The sequence below is a fragment of the Neodiprion virginianus genome, chromosome 5 (assembly GCF_021901495.1).
Source record: "Neodiprion virginianus isolate iyNeoVirg1 chromosome 5, iyNeoVirg1.1, whole genome shotgun sequence".
NCBI lineage: Eukaryota > Metazoa > Arthropoda > Insecta > Hymenoptera > Diprionidae > Neodiprion > Neodiprion virginianus.
In genome coordinates, this window is record NC_060881.1 from 25,757,739 (window position 1) to 25,784,537 (window position 26,799).

General features: G+C 36.5%; 3 protein-coding genes and 1 long non-coding RNA gene across 13 annotated transcripts; 2 read left to right on the top strand and 2 right to left on the bottom strand.

The window, feature by feature from the left end:
• Positions 1 to 2,500: 2,500 nt before the first annotated feature.
• Positions 2,501 to 5,253, bottom strand: LOC124305892 (uncharacterized). Its single transcript, XR_006908469.1, has 3 exons — positions 5,038 to 5,253; positions 2,934 to 3,031; positions 2,501 to 2,540 (listed from the first exon to the last, which is right to left on the bottom strand). It is a non-coding gene; the product is annotated as an uncharacterized LOC124305892 (long non-coding RNA).
• Positions 5,254 to 6,117: 864 nt separating this feature from the next.
• Positions 6,118 to 10,248, bottom strand: LOC124305889 (mannose-6-phosphate isomerase). Of its 9 annotated transcripts, none has more exons than XM_046765859.1 (6): positions 10,139 to 10,248; positions 8,139 to 8,472; positions 7,745 to 8,060; positions 7,499 to 7,666; positions 7,152 to 7,354; positions 6,118 to 7,078 (listed from the first exon to the last, which is right to left on the bottom strand). In XM_046765859.1, exons 2-6 carry the CDS (start codon positions 8,454 to 8,456, stop codon positions 6,872 to 6,874), a joined length of 1,212 nt encoding a protein of 403 aa, XP_046621815.1. In that variant the 5' UTR covers positions 8,457 to 8,472; positions 10,139 to 10,248; the 3' UTR covers positions 6,118 to 6,871. The 9 variants fall into 9 exon arrangements, with proteins under 9 accessions (XP_046621815.1, XP_046621812.1, XP_046621813.1 ...); XM_046765856.1 differs by lacking the exon at positions 10,139 to 10,248 and adding an exon at positions 9,306 to 9,514; XM_046765857.1 differs by lacking the exon at positions 10,139 to 10,248 and adding an exon at positions 9,200 to 9,514.
• An 87-nt stretch (positions 10,249 to 10,335) lies between these two features.
• LOC124305890 (nucleoporin Nup43) lies at positions 10,336 to 12,692 on the top strand. Its single transcript, XM_046765866.1, has 7 exons — positions 10,336 to 10,586; positions 11,077 to 11,184; positions 11,318 to 11,442; positions 11,555 to 11,676; positions 11,793 to 11,944; positions 12,025 to 12,271; positions 12,408 to 12,692. Exons 1-7 carry the CDS (start codon positions 10,473 to 10,475, stop codon positions 12,578 to 12,580), a joined length of 1,041 nt encoding a protein of 346 aa, XP_046621822.1. The 5' UTR covers positions 10,336 to 10,472; the 3' UTR covers positions 12,581 to 12,692.
• A 6,377-nt stretch (positions 12,693 to 19,069) lies between these two features.
• On the top strand, positions 19,070 to 26,495 carry LOC124304412 (putative pre-mRNA-splicing factor ATP-dependent RNA helicase PRP1). 2 transcript variants are annotated; one of them, XM_046762624.1, is made up of 9 exons: positions 19,070 to 19,251; positions 19,711 to 20,060; positions 20,629 to 21,323; positions 21,425 to 21,655; positions 21,730 to 21,949; positions 22,242 to 22,364; positions 22,663 to 22,853; positions 23,059 to 23,221; positions 23,325 to 26,495. In XM_046762624.1, exons 1-9 carry the CDS (start codon positions 19,202 to 19,204, stop codon positions 23,450 to 23,452), a joined length of 2,151 nt encoding a protein of 716 aa, XP_046618580.1. In that variant the 5' UTR covers positions 19,070 to 19,201; the 3' UTR covers positions 23,453 to 26,495. The 2 variants fall into 2 exon arrangements, with proteins under 2 accessions (XP_046618580.1, XP_046618581.1); XM_046762625.1 differs by lacking the exon at positions 19,070 to 19,251 and adding an exon at positions 19,421 to 19,551.
• Positions 26,496 to 26,799: the final 304 nt, after the last annotated feature.

Below are 26,799 nucleotides of genomic sequence, written 5' to 3' on the forward strand. Positions count from 1 at the left end.
TAACATAAAATCGGTGGTACCACTTTACTCTTCACGATCATTATGCGTATATGATGATTTCTACACACTAGGAACACACGAAGCAAGGATCCAGCAACTCGACCACCGCTAAATAGATGCGCAATGTTATCAAGAAACATGTGTTGGTTCACTGCCCCATCACATAAGTTGATCTCCACTCTCAGGTTATCACACTGAAAGTGAAAAATAAAAACACATGTGCACATTTATATGATACTACTGTATACGCCACGTGTGACGAAGAAAATTCGGAAACCTTGTATAAGTATAATATATAACGGTAAGCAAGTTTTGTGTAACTATTACTGGAAGGTGAGTCTTTTACAATCTGTTTATTAATTTATCAGCGTCGGTATTGGAAAACGTTGGTTGTAGCTTTACAGTACAAATCTACTGCTGGAAATATCTGCCGTGACAGGCTGGAATTTTCAGTCATAAATACACTCCAACGAATCGATTCTAAAATAAAAATATTTGGGTTCTAAGAATAGCGAGAAGAATCCGTTTTGGATTTTGTTGTATTACCTCAGCTATTTCTAGTAGACGTCTTTTTTGGATTACTAAGGGTCCAATTACTGGAAAAGGGGATGTACAGATCGATTCAGTGGCATAAAATTTTTCTTTCCAAAAATCGCAAAAAAGTAAGGCCAATCCGTTCGGATTTTTTTTTAATGCAAAGTCATGATCGATTTGGAAAACCGCCAGGGTCAAATTGAGAGGCCTCGTCTCGACTTCGCTACACGAGAAAAAACGTTTGAACGCATATGACAATGACAGGAAAGACGTGATCGAATACCAATTATCGGTATGCTTTTGGTAATATAAATTGGTTTTTATTTCAATTATACAAATTAATGCAATCTTCGAATGGGGTAATCGTTGAATAATTAATATATTTTTTTTCACTCATCTTAGAATGTTATCCCCTGGATCATAATATGATGCGTTACTCCTGGGACAGGGGCACCAGTCGCTCTACCGTTATAGTTACTGGGTTGCACAATTTCTTCACCAGCAATTGATACAAATGCTATATTGATTCGATCATTACGGAATTTCCACGTACATCCGTATGAATATAATACTATACAGTCACCGGTATTTCAAAGCAATACATCGATGTTTTTCAATCACTTTTTATAATCTATTAACCAGCCAATTATCATTTGTTTGTTCAGCGATTAGGCAATTATTTTAACGCATTTCTCGTTCGAAATTCAGCATTGCAATTAATCGTCCTCGGTAATTGCTTCTCCCGGCAAGTGATTGAATCCTCTTTCCTGACTCGGATCGCGGCATACGGCATCTCGACGATCACAACTCAGCCCGTATCCACAGGGGCAAAACATATCGTGGACTTCGGTAAGTTCAATCTGAGATCCATCCGGGTACATCAATGTGGTATTTAGAGTTATCGAACCATCCGGTCGACAAACGTCGCCGATGTCGTGCATCAGCTTGCACTGCGGAATGCTGAATTTCTGTTTTCCTTAATTAACACACGTGCGAAAATTCAATGTTACGATGCGTATTGCATACCTACTTATATAACTATATTATGTCGTTTCGGTGCCAAACTCTTCACGGCAGAAGAAACAAAATTCCGGCATGAATAATTAATTACCTGCTGAGATTTACCGTCGACTCACAAAATCGATTTTATCACGCGTGTATGAAAAGTCGGGCTTTGCGTAGCAGTTTAACGGGACGAAATTGGCTAATTTCATTCCAGTCTTGTAAAGATAGGATGGCGCATGCGCAGTCCACGATTGCTTCACTTTTATCCCCAGGCAGAAGAAATTGACCACCCGCGTTCAGCAAAACTGCCTCCCAAAGTCCCGAGACTTTTCATTCGCTTGTTATAAAAACTATCGTGTGTGACTCGGGCCAAAAGTTGGCAATCGCAACTCGTGTGATTGTCGCCCTTGCTTCGCTCAGGCGCAAACTTCACACTCGTCGCAGCCGCCAACATTTGTCCCTTGTCACAAAATACATTATTCCAGCTTCCGTACTGCGGCATAGTTCCCTTTGTATTTTAAATGACTCGAACGAAAATCTTCACAATTCAGAAGCTTCGCAAATTTTTTCATTCCATGTAACTATGCCATGCGATAAGAATTGCAAAGGCGTTAAAATGAGATTTTCAGATTTACGCTCCGCAACGTTTTCAACATAAAAATACGTGTATATTTGTAACAAAATTACAAATTCCGACTGTTGCATCGTTTCACGTGGAATAGAAATAATGGTGCGTCCTTCAGTTGATTCGGACAAATCTCCCAAGAGTTTCGAAGTGTTGGGACTGAACGATAATTGAGATGCTTGAAAGTACAGTCTGCGTCTTACCGATTGTACAACAATATCCGGGCGTACACTCCGAGTTACTTTGGCACTGTATCCACCGTGGCCTGTCCATGACCCTGGCGTAACTGATTTCGCAGATTCCTACGGCCACGATGAGCACAATAAAGGCCAAAGGTTGAGTCATAGTGTAGAGTACTAGTCCACGTGCAATGTTACTGAAACATGGTCATTACCGATCGTCGTAAGAAAATTGTGTGAATAAAAGAAAAATACGCCTTTTTTACGAACGTAATTGCGCACTTTGTGATGTACACGGTATATCCACATGATACATTGGTAAACGTATAACTATAACGCGATATACATGAATTATTCATTACGTCGTATCAGTATATTTCAAACGTTCCAAAAACAGATAATAATTACAGTCCACCAGTGCTAATGTTACGATTTAAATATGTGTATAGTATTTATCACTACATGATATAAATATTTACATATATTTGACCAACGTTATAATTAATGGGATTGACAATTCGCAGAACTCGACTTACAAATAATATTATTGTTTATAATGACCCAGATGATATTCACAAGTTCATACTTACCGTTGAGTATAGATTATGGATTATGTTTCCAAGAACGTAATGCCGATAAAGTGCGTCTGAAGCGATTATTTTTTCAACTTTTAGAAATCTACAAGTCCCTGGTATGGGAAACAAATGTTAATGAATTAAACATATCATCACAGCTGATTAATCCTTTTGAAAATAGAAATTCCGGCTTGTTAACTTTATTTGTGTTTTCTCGGAAAGGTAATTATCGATACTCACAAAAACAAAAGAAAAAAAATAAACATATTAATAACACGCTATTGTAAAATGAGAGCTGGTTATAGTAAAAATTTTCCGGTTAATCGCTGATCTCTGAGTTATCGGATCTCTCAACTGTTCGGTAAACAAACAGCGAAAACAAAAATATTTCAACGAAACAGCTTGGCACGACGAAATGGTCCGCGTCACGTTAGTTCGCGAATGATTTCTGAATAATTTAATTCCCATTCTCGCATCTGTCTTATTTACACAATACATTTATGGCGTATAATAAATCTCGAAGAACAATGCTGCGTTATTTTACATGGATAGTAATTGATGAAGTCAGTTTTGCATCCGGCGGTAAATGCTAAATATTCAAATTAATATTTTGCAATTCAAGATTCTTATGTTACGATAGTCGGTCCGGTTATAATTTTTATGTTTTTTTTTTTTCAATTTATTTCATACTTATTATAGCTCGGCAAAAGATGAACACTACCCGAAAGCTGATTACCATTGCTGTATAATACCGCGGTAAATGTAATACATTGAGATAATTGCCCTCTCTATACGTATAACGTCAAGTATAGGTATATATCTTCGCAAGGTGAAGGCCAAAATGCAAATCCGTTGGGAATATTGTATCATTAATATCTATAGACTGACAAAAAAAACATGCCAGATGAGAATAACCCGAGGCTGATGGTCGTCTTCGGTAACGCTGTACGTACTTAAATTGGCACTCATACATATTAGCGATATTTAAGTACGTAACTGTATCCTGATGAGTTTTGTACTATTTCTTCCAACTTTATGCAGTCACGCCGGTCGATAAACTATTTTTTAGAAGAAACGTTTAACTCTTCTTTTATGTCCGCTTACATTAATAGAGATAATTGTTTTCCTCCCTATATTTCTGACCGTATAAAAACGTATTTCATGTTCAGACCAAATTATTGCATGCACACTATGCGGATTACAGTAGTTAGTAACACCTGACGACGAGTGATCGTCATCGGAATCCCGGATATGCGATGATGTATCACGTCCTGACTATTTATCCTTAGGATAACTGAACAACTGCAGAGTATTTCATTTTGATCGTCCCAGATTACTCCGAAACTAAACAATATACGAAAAAATGTTGTTTTTTTTCCCTAGCTGGAAAAGTACATTTTTTGTACAGGCATCTGAAAGGGTATCAAATTCTGTGTGATAAAGTACTACGAATTAACCAACTAAACTCGTCTGGCACTGTTGGGTAATATTTGAAATGGTTTCATTTAAAATATGAATGGAATTTTGCATTTAACATTTTAAATCTTGTCAAAGTAATCATTCGCATTTACCCATTTAAATTATGTTTTTAAAAACATTATCAATTTCTTATTTTAAGTAGCTTAATTGAAGCATTTTACCCAGCAGTGTCATTGGGTCAGTGGAAATACTTGAGGACTCGAGTATTCTAATACCGGAAACTATAAGAATAGTTCTCTACGTGAAGTTTATAAGGTTGTACTTGTTACCAAAAAATAGCGCAATTTTTTTTTTTTTTATTTCCCAACTTTAGTTCAAATCGTTCGTGTGTACTTATTTAACGGTATCTTGTTCTTATCGTTGATACTTCTCAAGGCAATGATATTTAAAAAAAACCAAGTTGACCTTCACTTGACCCAGGGTATTCCACTAACGAAAAGTCTGACACTCTCGTATTCCCCCGCCCCCCTTTAAACCATGAATATTTTGTAGTAAACAATATTTCGTATATTGTTTAGTTTCAAAATGAAACACTCTGTATACTGCAGATTACTGTATAATCGCTGATCGCGTTCGTTTTTCATTAAATAATTATACTTGCCACGATAGTTTCGATATTGAAATTGAATATTATACCAACCGTGCAATTAATGTAAGGCTCGCCTCGGTGAAAAACCGTGATCAATTCTTCAATACTCAATGTCTGAATGTTGAAATGACACTAAAATAATTCACTAAAGGATACAGTAAATCTCGCTGTGCGTCTAATTTACGAATAAAATATTGTCACAATAAAGTTTTTTTAAATTCAATTTAATTTCAGAGTTCTTTTAAATTTTTGTAATATTTGAGGAACACTAACTTGGCAAATGCGCTGAGGCATGTGATTGTTGAATCTGATGAACGACTTGTTTTATACCGCGGTTCAAGTCTTCCCGCAAACGAGGAATGGCCACAGTTGTGTGCGTCTTAATATCACTCGCGCACACTTGTCCGCGGCAACAAATAGACGACTACAATAAAGCATCGGGTTTTATTACAGCCATCTAATGAGTCCTCTGCAGAGGATTTCAACGCACATGGGTAGGTGTATGTACACGGTAACCATACATGGACTGTTATTACATACGTGCAACCTGTAATTACTGTACATACGTAGCGTGATGATCAAGTAGAATATTATACCTGTTGTGTACAACACCGGTAGAGTGATTTCTGACAATTGATTGCTGGTGAATAATACGGAATTACTAATTGTGTAAACAACTTGATGGATTAATATGGCACAAACAAGAATTGGTATAAGAATTGATACGCACGCACCTTTTTGCAATGAACTTTAGCGTTAAGCATTGCAGAACCTCGACATGACAATCGTACGACAAATCTTTTAGAAAAAAGACTTTTGCGGAAATTGTTTTTTTTTTTTACACTTTTCACTATTGAGCTTGCCCGGACTCTGGCGTCATGTCAAACGGATCGTGATATGACTCGTTTGGTAGGCAAATTTGAAAAATCGCCGTGTTATGTTGACTTAGAATCGGAAGTTTCTTGACTACGACTCCGCAGCTGGGACTGTAAATATCAAACAAACGGAAAAAAATTAATGGGCAAAGTACTGGAGGTATATCTACAGCATCATGGGTTTAGTCATTCTTGTTTAATAGCTAAAAAAATATATTCTTACTAATAAGTTATTATGAGAAGAAACAACTAAAAATGTCGATAAAATTCTTATCGAACGGCTTACACGATGACAATGCACAAAGCTTTCATTAAAAATATGTACACAATTTACACGATGCTTAGAAATTAGGGCTTCCGTCTGTTTGACATTGAGACTTGCATTCTCGGGAGAAGCTTCGACTCTTTCGATTTAACTCAACAATTGAATGCAACTGAAATCGAAAAAGTCTCAATCAAATACATAGATCAATCTAAAACTTTTATTTGAAATTTCGTCAATATATCTAGTAGTGACGTTGTAAGATTACTTTATACCCTCATCGAGAGTGGTAAGCTTGTTACACCAACTTATCGTCTGTATGTTACAATATCAAAACGATTGATAGAGCAAAATTCATTTTGAAAAACTTTCACAATTATCAGGTACAAACAAGCAAGTTTACCGACTAGGAACATATTGGATGATCGAATCTGTAATCGATGTGAGTTTTCCAGTTCACCGACACTAATCGCTGTGTAAAGATTCAAAGCAATATTATCGGTAAATTGAAAAGTCGACAGTGTTGTGCACGGTATGAATGCAATTGCTCTGATGGGTAATGTAGATAACAAATGCCACTTTTTTTAATAAGTTCTTCGATTTCTATTACATTTCCATACTTAGATATTTTAAGAAAGTGTGGAATGTACCTAGCCCAACGCTGTTCATATATGAGACATCATCTAATCTCCCGAATGTGTCCATAAGTCGCATATGTTCCAATTTTATTACAAGGCGTTTGTTATCCTCAAAGGTTTACCATTGCTTGAAACATGAGCATTGGATGACAACCGCATAGCACTTTGATGGTAATCTTCTCGTTAGCTGGTATGAATATCGCGGAGCCTCGTGTAAGAACTATGGAGGGGCCAATCTCTGCCTTGCCATTGACAATAATTAAAATGCTGCCTGTACTTCTTGGTATTAAATTGTATACTGCTCTTCCAGGTGGTATCTGCAACATATTTCGATTAAACTTGTGTACATTGATATTACGCTGAATTGACATAAAATAATAAAGCACTCACAGTAATCTTTGCAACTGCAAAATCAGGAACTGGAGGTCTGAATATTTCTGTACACTCATCTTCCCGTGACGGTTGAAACCTTTTGGCAGATGCTGGCTCACAGTTGTATGTCAACATATCTACTAATGTATTTACATCTTTTGGTTTTGGGGTTAATCCTGCTCTTACAACATTGTCTGAGCAAGCCATACACTCGATACAATCTAAATATAAATAGCAAAAGTTATTATATTCATTATTACCATAATAAAACAAAGAATGTGTATTTACTAAACTGAAAATATTTCTGAATAAAGAAGTAGATACTGAAAAATTTCAATGACAGAAATTTGGAAGGACTCGCTCACCACCCGAAAGATATGCATGAGGCTCGTTAGGTCCTAGAAATAAAGCTTCCCCAGGCTGTAGCGTTACCCAATTAAACAAGTAAACACCAAAGCATCCGACATCTCCAGGAAACTCAGAGTGTAATTTCTCTAGCAAGCTGCCATTGAGGGCTTGCCTACCTGATTCATCTGAAACAAGACAACTTGGCCTGTAAAATCATGGGTAGAAGTTACAAGATTATTCAACACAGATGCCTGAATACCAACCTAAGTGCGATAGTCTGTTCAGTAATTTTTTGAGTTGCAATGCAACAAATCCTGGATCACAGGTCATAATATTTTTGAAGCAGTTTTTGAGAGCTGCATGAAGACCTACTTCATCCGAATTAACCAGTTCCAATATTTTATCTTCTCCTACAACAGCACGGAATTCTGGAACAACCTTAAAGAACTGCTTGATTTCAGATATTGGACGAAATCCGCACAGAGCTTCAAACGGGGTAAGAGCAATCGCTAGTTCTGGCTTGTGATTTGGATCTTTGTAAACGCCAGGGTTCAGCTTGTGAAGCCTCTCAGCGTCTTCCTAAAACCAGTGTTATTACTTTGTAGACTCAAAATTTTCGATTCAATGGTCGGCATCGGTGGGAAATAAAGTTTTCACCTTGTTGGGATGAGCTTGGATTGACAAAGCCTTGTTAATCGACAAAACTTTTAATAAAAATGGCAGTTGAGGGCCGAACGTTTCTTTTACACCATTGCCCAGCATATGGTTGTGCTCTTCAATATATTCGGCCAATAATTTGTTCCCCTCCTTCAAATATGATGGTCCATTGGGATGCGTGCCCATCCAAAGCTCTGCGTAAGGCTTGCTCTCGTCTAAGGAAAAATCTGGATTTGCTGCCTTGACCAAATTTGCTACAGTACTTTCGATACCACGTTTCCCCCACTCGTATGACTGGACTGAACATTTTAATTCCATTTTGTTGCTTCAGTTTCTAAAAATTAAGACAAGAGAAGTTATAAATTACTATAACAGTAATATTATTAATAATTGTGATAATGATTAAAAAATAATAGACAGGTGCCTGTTTGGGAAATTCTTTAAACTGCTAACGAGTACACGTCAACACTTGAGAATAACTACGTGGAATGAGAGGTAAGCTAATAGAACACAATTATCCAGCTGATTAAATACAAAATTAAATACTTGACTGGTTTGGGAAAACAGATGAGGACTTCAGAGAACATGGAAAGATATGTGTTAATATTAGCAAAAGATGAATGACCATAATGTATGTGTACAAAGGTGTTTCACCGAAATATTTCAGCGTAATAATGACCAAGTGGCAAGTGAGGAAATAATAATGTTGTTTTTCTTGCAAGTAACAGAGAATTAGGTGGATGAGATTTCGAACTTAAATTGCAGTTGACGTATCGCGCAAACACGATGCACTATAAGGAAATAGAAATCGTTTACATCGATGTAATAACAGTAGTAATGCCACCGGTGATAAGATAACATTTATAAACACATTACATCCTGAACATACGTAAGGTTAGAGATCGATTGACTCACAAACGTGTCCTTCGTAACATACGTTCGCAATCGATCACAACAGTGTTGTATTAACAACCTGTCCAAAGTGCAATATCGGATATCAAACGGACGTGAATACATGTGTCAATATGACGAATTGTATATCGATGGGATGTACTATTCACATTCAATTTACAGACGCTTTGATGAGAAGCAGGTTCGTTTAGTATCTAGTAGCCGGAAAGTTGTTGTAAAGTTAACATCTCGATGTAATTTTACGAGATCACTGACCTGCGCTAGGTCAGTGTCGCATACGCTGATTAAAAACTGAGCTGACTGTAATTATGGAGTTGATTTTCGTTAAAAGATAAAGTTGATAATGTGTTGCGAAAGGCGTTGAATATGTCGAAAAACTTTTCGGCTCTCTAACCGCGGAACGCAGCCCAGCGACCAACTTGCGACTACGGACACTGGGGCACACGCACGCAGAATACTAGATGACGTATGCATGCATGCTGTATACCTATGTATGTATGGGTATGTGTGCGGGTGCTATAAGTACGCATACACGTGATGCATCTCGCCTACGCCTCTACCTAACCTACACTAGCATAAATAGGTATATATGTATGACTTTCATCCAGCGCTATTCAATTTTTTTGGAAAGCACGTCACACGCTACGTCATCATGTCCCTTCACGTGTGATGACGTCGTATGATAAGACCCTTTCACTGTTTAAGATTTATGATTGGGTGCCCCGTTGAATCCAGTATTTAAAACCTCATTGCTCGGAAATTGAATCACGGATACTATAGATTGAATCGCTATGAATCTTTTTTTGTTTTCTCAAGATTGAGAACAGTTCACAAAGTCAGAATATTATTCTTGTTCAAATAGTCAAAATATAGCTCGTATTTTATACTTTTAACATAGGTATAACAACTGGAAAACGGAGCAATGAGGCTGTATTTGCTAGACGTGACAGAGAGTGTCAGTCGTTTGAGTCGGGTTAAAGTTCGATTAGCGGTGTGAACCGGATGTGACTAAAAGATAATTCCAGAAAACAATAGTACTGATAAATTAGTATCAAAGAAATTTGCCACAACTATTTCATGGTACATACATCAAAGTTCAACCCGACTGGCCGCCTTTAACCTGACTCCAAATCAACACCCATCCTCGGTGGGTGTGTTTTATTTACCACATTTCAGAAACGAAAGTATTGAAAGACTCATATGATTGGTTAATATTTAAAAATCAGCCAACCGGTAGCTTCTTTTAAGCCTTCCGTTTCCAAATGAGATCAGTGGGCCACAGTCCTTTATTCATGATGCGTGCGCAGTTTTTGTCGAGAGCCGAGTAGTGGCAGAATGGTTTGAGGGAAAAACGGTTTTGATAACCTCAACAATCAGAATTCAAATAAGCAGATACAAGATATCTAGGTTGTGGCAATTAAAATGAGTGAAAATATTCATGGAACATTTATTTCCGAAAAAGTATCAAAGATCAGATGGAAACCCGAGGACTTTGTTGAAGCAAAATCGTTTTTAACTGGAAGCTGGGATAATCCGGTAGGGTTAGGTGATAGGTTAGAAATTACGCCGATCACCTATTTATTATTCAGTAGTTTGTTTTACAGCAATTTAAAGTATTATTTACATTCTTGGATATGATTTTTGATTCACGAATTTTCGATACTTTAGATGTATTTCTCTGGTATTACGTGTTTCTTCATTTCTTGCAAATTAATCACAACAGTCAAGCAAACTGTAATAACGAAGAAAGAAACCCGGAGTTTTTGATTGAATGCGGGCGTTTACACAGGGGTTAAGCTTAGGATTAATTTGCGCTCTCATATACCGTTGCCAAAGTTCATGAGTAATCGTATTTTATCGCTGTCCAAAACCATCATATACGTTACCTATCATGTTCATGGACTTCAAAACAATGCAACTAAGGGTAGAACCTGAATCCATCAGTACTGTCACTCTGCTATGCAAATAGCCATAGCATTTTGAATTTTTATTCATTCAGCTTTTATAATATGATCAAATCACACAGGTGAACCATATAACATATTGGACATTCGACACAAATGAAGAAGACGACGAGTCTTATCCAGTGATAATATCATCCCACGCATTTCTCGGCGACGTTACAGAATTAAGGGTAATAAGTATAGATGAGCATTAAATAACGATCAGATATTACAACGCTATAAACAGTAATTTTGTAAACTATATTCGGTATTTCATCCTAAAACAAAGTTGGTTTTTCATTTTCATAATTTTCTGTGTTTAAGTTTATCAGCAAGGATCTGTTCGTGGCATCATCCTCTATTGGTACGGTACAATTGTTACAAATTCAAGAAAATCCATATGCACAATTCAAGGAACGGTTGTCATGGAATTTTTTACATAAATTTCCGTAAGAAATTTTATTTCCCATTTATATGATTCCCTTTGCTCAAGCATCTGAGAATCCAACATTTGACTGAATCCGTTTATTAGACTCTAAACATTACGTTGAACAATTTCAGAGCATCGGATTACGCTTCATGTACGGCCATCTCAACTTTCGAGCAAGACATAGTCACAGTGGGAGAAGATGGTACGATCAACTTGTTAACAGCCAATCAAAAAATTCCGGTGAGAACAATTGGTAAGTAAACAGAAAGTAAAAAAGAATATCAGATTAAAATCACTAATGAATATTCATTTATCTGGCGAAATTGTATCCAACTTGCCAAATTTTTGCCTACTTTATTTTTTTTTTAGAAAAATCAGATAGCTGTTCCATGCACTGTGTTGATTTTCTAAGGCATAGTGAAGTTTTGACAGGAAATTTATTGGGGCACATGAAAGTATGGGATTTAAGAAACAACCAGGATGTTCCCTCTACTACTTTTATACTCTCTGCAAATACAAAGGTAAGATTTTAAATACTTTTTCATTTGTCGAAGTGGCAACTGATTTCATAACTCAAAATTTGTTCTATTTATTTTCTCAGACCGAAGCCACAAGTTTAGCACATCATCCTACACAGAGACACATTGTAGTTGCTGGTGGCGGTGACGGTAGCCTGACAGTGTGGGATTTGAGGCATAACACATATCCGGTTTCTCAATTAAATGCCCATTCCAGCTCGGTCAGCGAAATAAAATTTCATCCTGATAGACCAGAAAATTTGTTTTCGTGCTCGTCAAGTGGACAGCTATGGCACTGGAACAATGCACAGAACACCAAATTGAAATTAGGTGATTGTTATAGCGCGCGAGTTCTCAATTTTTCTGTTACTATACTTTATTCCACTTTTAAGATTGGATCATTTGAGACAACGAAGTCACCGTAATTTCTTTTTAATTATGATTAATATGTGTAATTATATTACAGATTCAGGGGACACGCATTGGCTCAACACAATCAGTACAAAAGGAAAAGTGAATGTAACGTCACTGTGTGCAACGCTTCACAAGCCAATAAATACAATCGATGTTGACAGGTCCACATTACTCTTTGGCTGTGACAACGAAGCTATGTATGTCATTAAAAATATTGCAGTGTAAACAACTGCATTTATGATATACTTGTACAATATTGTGTCTTATTTCATAATAACTGTAATTAAACGCTCCCGTCTGTATTTTGTAATAAAATTGACACCCGTTTTTCAATCTCTTAATAATTATAACAATTATCGGCCGCATATCTCTTTGTGCTGAAATTTACTTGACAAATTATGCGATACAACTAGAAAAGAACGATCGCATCCCTCTGTACGAAATGCTCATACGTATTGATTGTTAAGAATTTCGAGTTTGAGAATATGTATTCCCGACAAAGTCGATACTATTTTATGCGGAATTTCCGCATTTTTCCGGTAACACCTAATAATTTTTTTTGTTTATCGTTTGTCATGGAAGATGTGCTCATTTGGTATTCAAATCTCGTGTTTTATTGTAACAACTCGTGTCGATTGCGGAACGTCAAGCAGGGGAGAAAGATGTTGGAATTGCCAAAGGTAACGTATGTGCACCTTCTTGACTTTAATTAAGAAATCAAATTTATCAAAGACAAAAATGTATTTACGTGAAATTCACTCTGACTAAACTAGAGAAATCCGAAGGTATTACGATTCTACGTGCGTGGAATATTATCGAGGCACGAGTTTTGTTGAAAATAAGTTAAATTTACGCAAGAATACAATTCTCATTTGAAAAACTACAATATGTTAGCATTTGACCAGTGAAAATAAGTTCATTTATGCTCGTTTCCACACCACCGCAAGCGGTAGAGCACACGGCGTGTTTCTTTTTACGTGGTATCCCCAGTAGGCCTACTCCACGGAGAATAATAGCAAGATCGATCTTACGTTCTTCGAAAAATTGCGGATGACAATGTTTCACGTGTTAATTATGGTGAACTGTTTTTCCCAATCAATTTGTTACTTGCGTATATTCGCAGTTTGTTCGAACTTTTTCAGTTAATATGACCCGCTAACTGTTTATTATCGATTAAAGATGACGGTTTTAATTATCAATGGAAGATGGTTGTTTAAATTATGTATGAAGGGTGATTGTTTTTATCTTATAAGCGAACACTGATTATTTTTAGATGTTCGGGCACGGGTTTTTTTTTCTTATGATGTATGAGATAATCACTAAATGAATAAAACTAAATCAGACCTGAACCAGACCTATGCCTAAAAATGGAAACGTTAATTTTTCAGTAGTATAGTTAATAACACTCATTTACCTGAAACAGATGAAAATATAATTACTGACACATGTCCATACAGACAAAAATATACTTAGCTTAGATAAGTAAAAAAAATGACAAACCAAAAAGAGATAAATTAGTTAGTTTCAACAGACAGAAGTTTGGTTAGCTGAAAACGCAAGAGGTTTGATTAGATGAAACAGACAAAGAGTTTGATTAGCTGAAAGTGACTAAAAGTTTTATGAACTGAAATAGACCGGAAGTTTGATGAGCCGAAACAGACAAGAGGTTTGATTAGCTGAAACAGACAAAAGGTTTGATTAGCTGAAACAGACAAAAGGTTTGATTAACTGAAACGGACAAAAAGTTTGATTAGCTGAAACAGACAAAAAGTTTGATGAGCTGAAACCGAAAGAAGGTTTGATTGGCTGAAACAGACAAAAGGTTTGATTGGCTGAAACAGACAAAAGGTTTGATTGGCTGAAACAGACAAAAGGTTTGATTAGCTGAAATGGTCAAAAATTTTAATTACTCGGAGCAGAAAAAAATTTTCGCTAGCTGAATCAGACAAAAGATTTGATTAGCTGAAACAGACAAATATTAGATTAGCTGAAACAGGCAAGAGGTTTGATTAGTTGAAACAGACAAAAAGTTTGATTAGCTGAAACAGACAAAAGGTTTGGTTAACTGAAACAGACTGAAAGTTGTATTGGCTGAAATAGACAAAAAGTTTGATTAGCTGAAACAGACGAAGATGTGGTTAGCGCAATCACACAAGTCCATACACTCACAAAAAATAGGTGGAGTTCAACAAGATATTCTCTTTACTATTCGCTGCTTCGATTATTGATTGTATTGATCAATAAAAAACATTCTAAATTTTTTAAATAGACATCTCTCTTTGCTTTGGGTTATTGAAGTAAATATTTTTTTCGACTGAAAATTCTTTAGTTCTCAGTGCGTTTGTTAAAAAAATTGGTCAAGTTGCCCTGAAACAGAAAATAATGCGATCAGTTAAATAAGTGTTTTTGTACATTTCAGATATATTTCATAAATACTTACGCCAAGATTTTCCACTATCACTGTACACTATCGAGATTTTTGTACCAGCGCGTTGAACGCCGGGTTTCAAATGCTACGCTTTCTCTCATAACTAAAAGATATCAAGTCCACGCGCAAAAGGCGCCGTGGAACTTGAAAACTTTATTATTTGTAAAAAAATTGACAGAAGAGCTGAAAGATCAGCACATCGAGAGTGCGTAACTCTTTTATATACTGTTTGAAAAATCGACGAGTAAAAAAACGTGTCCGATTCCCGTTATTAATTTACGCGCAAAAGGCTGCGTCCAATTCTCATGATTAATCTACGCGCAATAAGGCGCGACAGATTAAACTGTCAAAAAATTTGTATTACCTGGGATTTGCCCATAAATTCTGTAGAAACCCAATCCACATCTGTATCTTTTTGAATTAGGTACATTGCTATGCGGATTGTTCTTCTCAGATCATAAATCGAATCGAAATCGGGAGGGAGGTTGGAGGGCATGCATTATTGTGTGGCGTGACGGTCGGCGGTCCTCTTCGACGCGAAGTCTTCGAGCTCAGCATTTCTCTCCATCTAGCGTACCACGGAACGCGATAGATGGTCCAGAGATGCGTTTTGCTCATTCAGACGATCACAGAGATCAACCTCATGCAATAATGGTCGCTAATGACTAAATAATTGAATTGAATTGAATTGAGAGACGATTGAAAAATGGTTGCAAAGCGACAAGAAATAGGAAATTCAATCTCTTTAATATTCAAATGCTCACAAATGATCGAGAGACTCGAATACGGAGTCATTTGGGTAAACAATTTCTGTGATCGTTTGACGCTGTGAATTATAAAAGTTAGTAACATCACGGTACATCGCGACCTTCCTACCCTTGCCTGTTTCCCAACGCAACCATCCAACGGAAAAGAGACTCACACACGCATGCATAAGCCCCGTGACGTATCCCAAAACGTCCACCTACCTACCCGGTTACCTATATTCGATCTAAACGATTCTCCATTTTTTCCAACACACATCATTCTTCATCATTTGCGCCGTGGTCACCGACTTACATTTTCGTTGGTTACCTGTTGGGAGCAAAATGTTTTTGTATCATAGTCTGCCTACTCAGAATATAGTATCGCAGTTGCATTCCGCCAACCCTAATATTGTAGTAAAACTTGGCAGACCATCGGTACATTAACCTTTTGTAAAATTGATTAAAAACGTCCTGTATGCCGATTAGCATTTTTCTAAGCGAGCTAAGCCTGCAGTTGATCAATACTTGTTGGCTGTTTAAAGATTGAAAATGATACATAATATAAGATGCAATTTCATTACGTTACGTTATGCCAGCCTTTGGAATTTTATCGATTTAACAATAATGTGAATAATTGAATACGTTCAATCCTCAGGTGAACCCACCACTTAAACGACATCATCGGTAAAGTCAAACGTAGATTACTACAGCAGTGTGAAACGCAATTCGATCTCGCGAGTGCCGAGTAAGTGATGGTTGCCTGTCGCGATACTCATTCCACTTTTAGCAACGTGCAAAATTTATAACTTTAAGTAAGCTACGATAAATTGAATTGCGAAAAAAAAAATTATTCGACTGAAGGTCAAGCAAGTTGTGATCGTGAATGAGCCTATCCATGCAGCTCAGAAATCGAAGATTTGTGCAACAATTGTTACCGCCACACCACGTGACAGAGGAATCCCAGGGAAATACCCATAACCTAACACGTGCAAACTCACCAACGTTGCCGAGAAATTGTTAAATTACTCGGAAGTCTCTGCTTAGATCTGTAAAAAACAAAACAGAACATTTCGATTAATTTAATAAAATGGCTTTTCAGTCTGCAAATTAACTATTACTGTTGTCCAGTTTCGTATTCATTGCGTGTTGTGCAAGAACGAAAGTTCGGCTTTGTATGTACCACCTTGAATTATCAAACAATAATTAAAATAAGTATTGTTACCTCGACTCTGGGCTGCTCGAAACTTTTACATGTAGTAGTTCTTGCAACATCTGAAGTTTATTGGAGAAGCGAAGCACGTTTCACGTAATTTAGATCGTCACTCTTATAGTCCAAAAATCCGCACCGCAATAACACTCGAGCGTACATTCACTTTGTGTGCTGTAGCTGTTTGAACCGACTGAATAAACTTTCTAACTATACAACTGCGCATTTACCGAAGATCAGCAAAAAAAATAAAATGAAACTGACACACGATGCACAGATGCTAAAATAGGCATCACTGATACCTAAAGGTACACAAAACAATGGAAACTCGAGACACGAAATTCACCTTGAACATGTTTTCATTTCAGTAACTCGGTTTCTCTTCAAGCTACACGCTGCTCTTCGTGTATTGTTCACAGATGAGTATGGTGCAAGTACACTGATCGAACAACGCGGTCTGAATGTTGAAATAATCCTGAGTACACATTACGCCACTCTCATCTCTCGGAAACGACTGATTCCGCACGACGTTCAGAACAGAGTTAAATCAGTTCTGTGAAGGACGGAAGATAATAATTCTCCCGCCCTCTATTCTGCACTTCCCATGGAGTGGGGGTAGCTGCACACGCCCGCCTAGCTGTTTTCCCCTCTCGTGGCCCCCCACTCCATGAGCAAACCGACAGAGAAGGCGGAAGAATTATTATCTTCTGTCCTTTAGAGAACCGATTCGAATCCGTTGACGGGACGCTTAGCCCGTTGTTTATGCTTTATTTTATGTATCCCTATGGTCTCAACCGCCGGGTGAAAACACCACGTAAGCTACGCGCAACGCGATCAAAATATGTTTAGAGCTTTGCCGTAATATGCGACGTCAGGCGAAGTATGAATTCCCTGACCACTCATAACAGACATTTCTTGAACAAGATTTTGTCAAATTTTCAACTTCACTATGACGAAGTATGTTACCAACGTTTTGCAAGCGATAGTGTAGGTTATGAGGCACTTCTTTTACCGGCGTGGTCAGTTGCTAATTGGTTGATAATACGGGAAACTGCTAATACTCTCAAACCGACCCGACCCGGCAAACTGTTACGCAAAATAACCACTGATATAGGTATTGATATACATATATCAGTCAAAATATCCCAGATTATCAGACTTTATACATTCTCAGTCAACGATACAAGTAAGGGGAAAATTCTGCGAAATACATTGCATTTAAGCCACGAAGCAGAATATGAGCAATGCTGTATGAGATAGTAATTATGGTAGTTGTGTACGCAATTTAAGTTCCAACCTGTGTGTAGGGGCAATGCACCTGTGCAGGATGCGAGATGTATGATATTGTATTGTTACTATTGCACGTAACTTAGAATAAAATGAATAATCCCAAAATAAGTTTCATCATATTTTTTCCGTATATTCTCAGCTTGTGTTGATCCTACGATGCTCCAATAAATACCTTTTTTGCATGCAATCCTTGAGGTCTAATTAGTCCAGAAAGGGCTTTTGAACAGATTCTGATTGTAAGACGAAAATTTTCCGAGCTCTGAAAATCGCAAACAAGCAAGGCTATACCCTTTTGTATTTAGACGGTCGAAATTTGGCTTATTTTGAAAAATAGTTGCACGAATTCTTTGATGCACTATATCGACGTAATTTTGCGAGAGGAATAAATTGCGCGCAGTCTGAACACGCTATGAGCTACTTCACCTTGCTTCTTCATTTCACCATTTTTTCACACTTGCAATTAGTAATCCTAGATTTCTTAAATATGCGAATAGGAATGTTATTGAGGTCCGTTGACCTAATCACGTGGGTTTTGACGCGCGGTATTTTCAGGGGCAACTTTTCCTGCGACGTCGTAGTGCTATTCGCGTCAATTTGACACTCTGAAAATATAGCTTGACGCAGGCCTATGACGCCACAACTCTAGTTCAGGATGCGTTCCGAAATTAGCTGGCAGCGTTAACAAACTCCCGTTGACAGAGGCAAAGCCACCCACGAACTCAGCAGTGCAAAAGAGATAAAGGATCGTCGACAGCGCTGGGAGCTAGGAACACACCCATAATGTAGCCTGTCGGCGTCAAGTACCTTAATTTTTTTGTTTACTTTTAAAGATACTTTCCACCTATTGAATTATTAATAGCAGTGTGTATATTGCACACAGCACACACAGACACGGGTATACATATATATTTAATTTATATAGGTATATACCTACCAATTGGTGATACGGACAATTCGAATTAATTGGTTGGTCCACAGCCAGCTAGATCTAGGAGTATCGTCTTATCCGCGGACTTGCCGCAAAAACTGCCGAGAGATTTTTAATGATCAGTAAGGCACTGACTTCGGATGTCCGCTGGTTTTGCCATTTTGTGACGCTGCTTTGCGTGTACATACATAAATAATTTGTAAACAGTATACTCGTTTAAATTAGACATTTAAATAAAGATCACACGATGTCTAAGCGGAGGATTGAAGTGGTGGATCCATATATCAAACGAAAGAAGTAAGTAACTAGCACTTCTATCACCTCGGTTAAACAACTGGAAGACTAAATCTTGCCATGTGCATTGTTAAAATTCCATCGCGATCCTTCTCATTACCAAAATCTAATTTTACATCTATTCACATATATACACATATTTTTGCCTCAACTTTTTCACCCATCATTCTGCATATTTTTAACTGTATTCCACGATTTCTTTAGTTCCATTCGAACTTCTATATTAGCAAGTAATGTTTTATATACATACAGTACATACATACCTGTAAGAACTACAGCAAAGGTGCTCAACTTGGATTTGATGTAATTTATTTAAAACTATGTATGCTTATTATTCACAATAAATTCACTCATTGTTCATCATCTTGATGCTTTACTGGTAACTCCTAACCTTAAATTGTTTCAGTTATAAAACAACGTGACAGTGATTGTTAAAATAAATGTTGTCTTACTTCTTAACAGAGATGGAACAGTCGCTAATAACATGCCAACTTCAACGGCGGCCAAAAATCAAGTTCAGCATAACCCATATACCGGTCTTCCATATACGCCACGTTATCATGAATTTTATAAGAAGAGAATAACTCTTCCAGTATTCGAGTATAGAACAGACTTCATGAGGCTCTTAGCGCTGCATCAATGCATTGTCTTAGTTGGTGAAACTGGATCTGGTAAAACTACTCAGATACCGCAATGGTGTGTCGAATACTCAAGATCTATGGGTCCGAAAGCTGTGGCTTGTACTCAGCCGAGAAGAGTAGCTGCCATGTCAGTTGCCCAGAGGGTGTCAGAAGAAATGGATGTTGCTTTGGGTACACAGATTAAAATTAATATGATTATTATTGATAAAATCAGTCATACAACATATTTTTATGCGTCGAATTATGCCTCATTATTGCAATCGAATCACAAAATTTAATAATAATTCAAGGACTATCATACAAATATTCACGCAATTGTTTCTAATATGGCCAAGTTGATGTTAAAAATAATACCGTGCTTCTTAGTAAAAGTGAAAGGTTATTTTTTCATAGGACTAGATAAACATGCAAAAAAGTACCATCGTGTCCTTCTTGACAATTTTATTCAATATCGCAACAAGTGTTATTAAAGCATGAAATACTGTATATGGCCCCATGGACTAAGGGAAGGCTTAAACAAAGTCAACATCAATCCATAATTTTCAATATACTTAGAAGATCACTTTTAGAGCATTATCTCAGTTCTGTCCTGATCCAAAATTGTAGTACCCTTTTCCATAAGAGCCAAATTTTCCGGGCCAGACAAATAGTACCAGGGCTGCAGTGAAATGGGCAAAATTTATAAATTGAATCATCGAGTGCTATACTTTATTCAAATAATTTCGTTACCTTTTTGCAGGTCAAGAGGTAGGCTACAGCATCCGTTTTGAGGACTGCAGCTCTGCAAATACTGTGCTTAAGTACATGACGGATGGTATGCTGCTTCGAGAAGGGATGTCTGACCCCATGCTCGAAGCGTATCAAGTAATCTTATTAGATGAGGCTCATGAAAGAACACTGGCGACAGATTTATTGATGGGAGTTTTAAAAGAAGTTGTGAAACAGCGTCCAGATCTGAAACTGGTTATAATGAGTGCGACTCTAGACGCAGGAAAATTTCAACAGTACTTTGATAATGCACCATTGATGAACGTTCCTGGTCGAACGCATCCTGTAGAGATATTTTACACACCAGAACCAGAAAGGGATTATTTGGAGGCTGCAATTAGAACAGTAATACAGATTCACATGTGCGAAGAAGTGGCTGGCGACCTTCTCTTATTTTTGACTGGACAGGAGGAGATAGAGGAAGCTTGTAAGAGAATCAAGAGAGAAATGGACAATCTAGGACCTGAAGTTGGAGAGCTGAAATGCATTCCCTTGTATTCCACACTTCCACCGAATCTTCAGCAAAGAATATTCGAACCCGCTCCACCTACTAAACCCAACGGAGCTATTGGAAGAAAAGTTGTAGTGTCCACAAATATTGCAGAAACTTCATTGACCATTGATGGTGTTGTTTTTGTCATTGATCCAGGGTTTGCGAAGCAAAAGGTAGTTATTTCGTCACCCACAGAAATTACAATGTTGATATGTATTGAAAAATGACACGCTAAATCCGAATATTCTAACGAAAATGGTATCACTTACCACAGGTCTATAATCCGAGAATTCGCGTAGAGTCTTTGTTGGTATCGCCAATCAGTAAAGCATCTGCGCAACAGCGAGCTGGTAGAGCAGGTCGAACTCGTCCAGGGAAATGTTTTCGGCTTTATACAGAAAGAGCATACAAAAATGAGATGCAGGACAACACGTATCCAGAAATTCTTCGTTCAAATCTCGGCAGTGTTGTTTTGCAATTGAAAAAGCTTGGAATTGATGATCTGGTAAGTAGTGCGATTTTTTTACCGTTAATAAAATGAAATGAACAATTATTTGAATCAAAATTTGAATTTTACAGGTTCATTTTGACTTCATGGATCCTCCAGCGCCTGAAACACTTATGAGGGCACTGGAGCTGCTCAATTACTTGGCGGCGCTTGATGACGACGGAAATTTAACAGACCTAGGTGCAGTTATGGCTGAATTTCCGCTCGACCCTCAGCTGGCAAAAATGTTAATAGCTTCATGTAACCATAACTGCAGTAATGAAATACTCAGCATCACCGCGATGCTTTCAGGTACTGTATTGGGGTTTGTTGATTCTATTTTAATTTTAGATTCACATAATTTTCTAACATCTCTCTCATTTAGCTTAACGTCAGCTCCAAAGTTCAGAAAATAAGAAATTCCCCATAGTCGAAGATGTTGTTCAGACATTTTCATGTGTCTTCCTTTTTTAAAGCGCTAAATCAGTTATAGTCTATAGTAAGAAAATATAAAATGTATTGAAAGCTGGCAATTTACAGTAGATTCAAGTTAGGATGGTGGTGAGGTAACATGGTTATGTATTGACAATTGACATGGTATTAGTCCCACAGTGTTTTGTGAGACCAAACGAGGCTAAGAAAGCTGCAGATGACTCAAAAATGCGGTTCGCGCATATCGATGGCGATCATCTGACTCTTCTTAATGTATATCATGCCTTTAAACAGAGTAAGTAAAAAAATTAATGTCATTTACGAGGACAAGTGTGCTACAGTACAATATTCAACAATTCTAAAATCAATTGCAGCCTTTTCTCATAGTGTAAATCTATGACGTGATTGAGTGTTTAAAGCTTTTGTTACTAATTGAATGACTTTTTAAAATTGATGATTCATTCCTCATCTCTGTGTTTGTGTAATTTCTTGGCACTCGCATAAAATATGGCTGTGATTTTTCAATTATGGTTTTTCTGAAACATGAAAAATTTGAACTATGAGTGTTAACACAGAAATTTAATAATTTTCAGATATGGAAGATCCGCAATGGTGTTATGAGCATTTTGTGAACTACCGATCACTTAAGAGTGGAGATAACGTTAGACAGCAATTAAGTAGGATCATGGACAGGTTCAGTTTAAAACGTACGTCAACCGATTTCACGTCCAAAGACTATTACATAAACATCAGAAAAGCATTGGTCAACGGATTCTTCATGCAGGTAAGAAATCGAAAACATTTGTAAGGGTATTACTCTACTTATGTTGATGCGTCTCTTTTTAATATATGAATGAAAAATTGTTCAGACAAGAAGCTTGATTCTAGCTTCCCACTGATTTGGTCTTATGAGAGTAAATCATTTTTAAGCGGAAAATGACAAAGATTAATTGAATAATAATGAATTGTGTTCTTTTTTTTTATACCAGGTTGCACATTTAGAAAGGACGGGACACTATCTTACAATAAAAGACAATCAGGTTGTGCAATTACATCCGAGCAGTTGCCTTGACCATAAACCTGAGTGGGTAATCTACAACGAATTCGTGCTTACGACAAAAAATTACATCAGGACAGTAACAGACATAAAACGTGAGTACCATTGTAAAAAACTTTCTTTTTTTTTTTTTCTTCAATGAAATAGAAAAATACCGAAACACCGAATATTCTAACAATGTTTGCATATTTATTTCAGCCGATTGGTTACTTAAAATCGCACCCCAATACTACGATTTGCAGAACTTCCCTCAATGCGAAGCTAAAAGACAGCTTGAAGGTATTCAAACGCGACTAGATTCGAAACAGTATCAAGAAGGCTTCTAACGTTGTTCGCTTTTAGCCACGTTACCAATCACTAACAACGGCTGTGACCAGCCCAGTCCTTCGAGCATGTAAACTCTTTTTTTTTATTCATTAAAAAAAAACCGAAATAGAGGTAAAGCAATTTTTCAAACGATCTTAGGCCAAGTTCATCTCCTGTTACAACATAAACGTTATTCTCATAATTGGCAATGATATTCATGCTGAAGGACTTATAAACTCGATGTTTATCCTATTGCTCAGGATAAATCGTCAGGATACTTATATCCATCAACCGCTGGATGTTACATCCAACCCTAAGTACCAGTGGGCTTAATTTATACAATTTCAAAAAAGCGTAGCTGTTTGATAGTTTTAAAAGGAAAATACAATTACAAACAGAAGAGAAATTGTTGATAGGGTCGTTCATAATGTATGTAGCCAAAGTTGATATACCTTACCGACACACACCACTGCACTATAAATAATAACTTACTATCTATCAGTTCGGATATTTAACGAAACAAATGTTATTGTTAGTTACTTTTCTTGTCACTATCCCCTTTGAAACGCAAAATCAAGTTGTCGACTGTACCCAAAAAGTGAGTACGTGATCACATCGACCAATTTTGTGATCCATTTATTATAGGATACCTCACCACCCTTTGTGTATACTGTTTTATACCTACCCAAATTGAAGTAACGAATAAATTTTATTGAATTACTATTTAGCTCACTATTCCACTTGAAAAATTGCTACACGTTGGTGACTGTTCGTCATAACACATTTATAATAATAATGGCTGTGGTCTGTATTGAAGTTTCCGTTGTTTCGCTCTGTATCACTGACAGAAGCACAGGAAAATTTTCAGAGAACAAAAAAATTAATAAAACACAAGGAACGGAAATATTGCGTCAAGTTATTCGTTCAATGTTGATTAATGATTGTTGATGTAATAGAGATTTCATTTCTTAAAAATAAGTTATAAACTACTTTGAAATTTGGAAAAAAAAACTAACACCAGGAGTGCAGACTGTTTTTTCGTTGAAACGTGACTTCACGTTAGGATAGAAAAAGCTTTAGCTGACACAGTTTAGCGCGTATGTGTATAATTGATCATAATGAGTTACTTTTCAATTCAATTACTTACCTATGTACATCAACGTATATTACCGTAATACCACGAGTCTACACCCCGTTCGAATTTGTATAAGTAATTATTTTAACCGCTTGGGAACGGTGATTAGAGTTTATTGAGTATTTTCAATGCACTCGTACACCTTTCCATGGATAGGGTACATTCGTATTGTTAAGATCGATATTTTCTCTTTTACGCAATAAAAAAAAAAAGAAACTACTAACCACCATGAGTTAAAAAAATACATTATTACGGTAATGTATCTAATGATGTTTTACGTGTTTGACGCCAGATGATGGGTCGCTTTTTTCAAATTTTGTACATATAATAGCGTTTCATTATGCTGTATCACTTCATTCCAATAAAACGAAGTATACCTGTAACATTTATGCATTTTTATCACTCTTATGTCAATTTCATGGTTTTTACTTGTGCACGTTTTAATGATGTTCAACTAAGTCGTGCTCAAAGGATGATGAGGTTTTAAAACTCGTCAGCAAATAGTAATTAACAATTTGTTTATTTAATTATTATATATATACAGCGAGTATCAAAATTTGAAGAAGAAATCAACGAACGAATACGAAATATCGGTTTGTATGTACAGCGAATATAGGGTATTGCTCGGAATTATTTATATTATTGAGTTAAGGTATAAACAGATACACATATGTTGCGACTCCTACACTACTAAAATTTTTTAACGTTCAAAAATAGGAAATATATATATATATTAACAAATCAGTTTGACTTTTGTCAAAGAAAATATTTAACTTTTCAATATCGCTCCATATAACGCATCAGTCGTTAGTCACTCGTATTGTGTTTTTTCTCAATTTAGTAAAGGAAACTTGTGAGAAAAGAGAAAAACCTCAAGTCATTTCGTTTTGGTAATATACAAGATTTTATTTCTCTCTGCTCTGACCAAGAAAAATGTGATCAATACTTCGGATCCATTGATAGCTGGAAGGAAACCAATGGCATACGTATTTATAAACTAGAAGTTTATCGGTTATTATACTGTATAGGTACATTTTTATACGAATTACAACGTTCAAACGATTACCAAATAACAAGTATATTCGATATCAAAACATCAAGAAACTTTGTTGAATGTTAATTCTTTCATGCCAGCTGTTATGAAGTAGTACGTGGCACAGTTTTTCTTTTCTTTGCAATAGAAAATTCAAATGTATAACAATTGATCTTTGGGATTTAGTGTCAATCCTAAAGTCAAGTAACTCGAAAATGATCAATTGTTATTTAATTAACTTTCTATCCAATACTTAATACTTAGCCATTAGTCATATGATTACAACAAGAAAAAGAAATTGTGCAAAAATAATTCGTTTATCCCTACTATATCAGTTTGCACATCTTATAAGGGAACTTTTTTAATGGTTCACGATACATCGTATATTCGTATCATATATTTAAAAAGAGCTTACACATTTCTAACTTACAAAAATATATAGCTTGTAGTAAAGAGTAAATCCTAATTAAAAATCAGAACAAAAAAACCGTTCTTTTTACAAAATCTACGCGCGCTACCATAAAAAAAAGGGAAAAATGCACAGCTTTTATCTCGCACGCATGAACTAGATAACCACATCGACAAAAATTTTCACAATAAATTTAACAATCTTTCAAACCACGTTACATTATTTTTTGATTCTATCGCATCTTTTTTCAATCACTACAAACTTCTTTGGCATACTATTTGCAATGATAGTTAAGAATGCTATAGATAGAAGTTTGGGTTGATAATGAGACATGTAGCATCCTCTGGACCAGTGGACAAAATAGAGATAAATCTAGAACTCTATACTGTCTCCTCCATCTCTTGCATCAATAGATGGATTAAACAAAACAGTGATTATTTGTACAGGTATTCTCGTCAATGTAAAACCTGCCACAAAATGGACATACCTCTTTAAAAAAAGTTGATCTTTGAAAATGAAGAGTGCATAAAATTTAATTTCACAAATATTTGTGCACAATCATGAGAACTTCATGGTCAATTTCACGTGAAAAGTTTCAAACATAGGATATGAGTGAATAATCCAGAAATTAAACGACTATGGTAGCAATGTGTTATGTATTTACAAATTTGCTAATATCACTGTTACAATATAAACTAGAAGATTAGTAAAAAAAAGTGTGATGCATTATATGACTGAACTTCGTAATCGATCAAAGGTCGATCGTGGTGATATTGGTGACAATGATGAT

Coding starts and splice junctions, on each gene's coding strand:
- LOC124305889 (XM_046765859.1), bottom strand. CDS start 8,456: ATGGAATTAAAATGTTCAGTCCAGTCATACGAGTGGGGGAAACGTGGT. Junction 8,061..8,138: donor TCCAAGCTCATCCCAACAAG/GTGAAAACTTTA, acceptor CACTGGTTTTAG/GAAGACGCTGAGAGGCTTCA. Junction 7,079..7,151: donor TTGCAGTTGCAAAGATTACT/GTGAGTGCTTTA, acceptor AATATGTTGCAG/ATACCACCTGGAAGAGCAGT.
- LOC124305890 (XM_046765866.1), top strand. CDS start 10,473: ATGAGTGAAAATATTCATGGAACATTTATTTCCGAAAAAGTATCAAAG. Junction 11,185..11,317: donor GCGACGTTACAGAATTAAGG/GTAATAAGTATA, acceptor TCTGTGTTTAAG/TTTATCAGCAAGGATCTGTT. Junction 11,443..11,554: donor AATTTTTTACATAAATTTCC/GTAAGAAATTTT, acceptor GAACAATTTCAG/AGCATCGGATTACGCTTCAT.
- LOC124304412 (XM_046762624.1), top strand. CDS start 19,202: ATGTCTAAGCGGAGGATTGAAGTGGTGGATCCATATATCAAACGAAAG. Junction 20,061..20,628: donor AGAAATGGATGTTGCTTTGG/GTACACAGATTA, acceptor ACCTTTTTGCAG/GTCAAGAGGTAGGCTACAGC. Junction 22,854..23,058: donor TCAACGGATTCTTCATGCAG/GTAAGAAATCGA, acceptor TTTTTATACCAG/GTTGCACATTTAGAAAGGAC.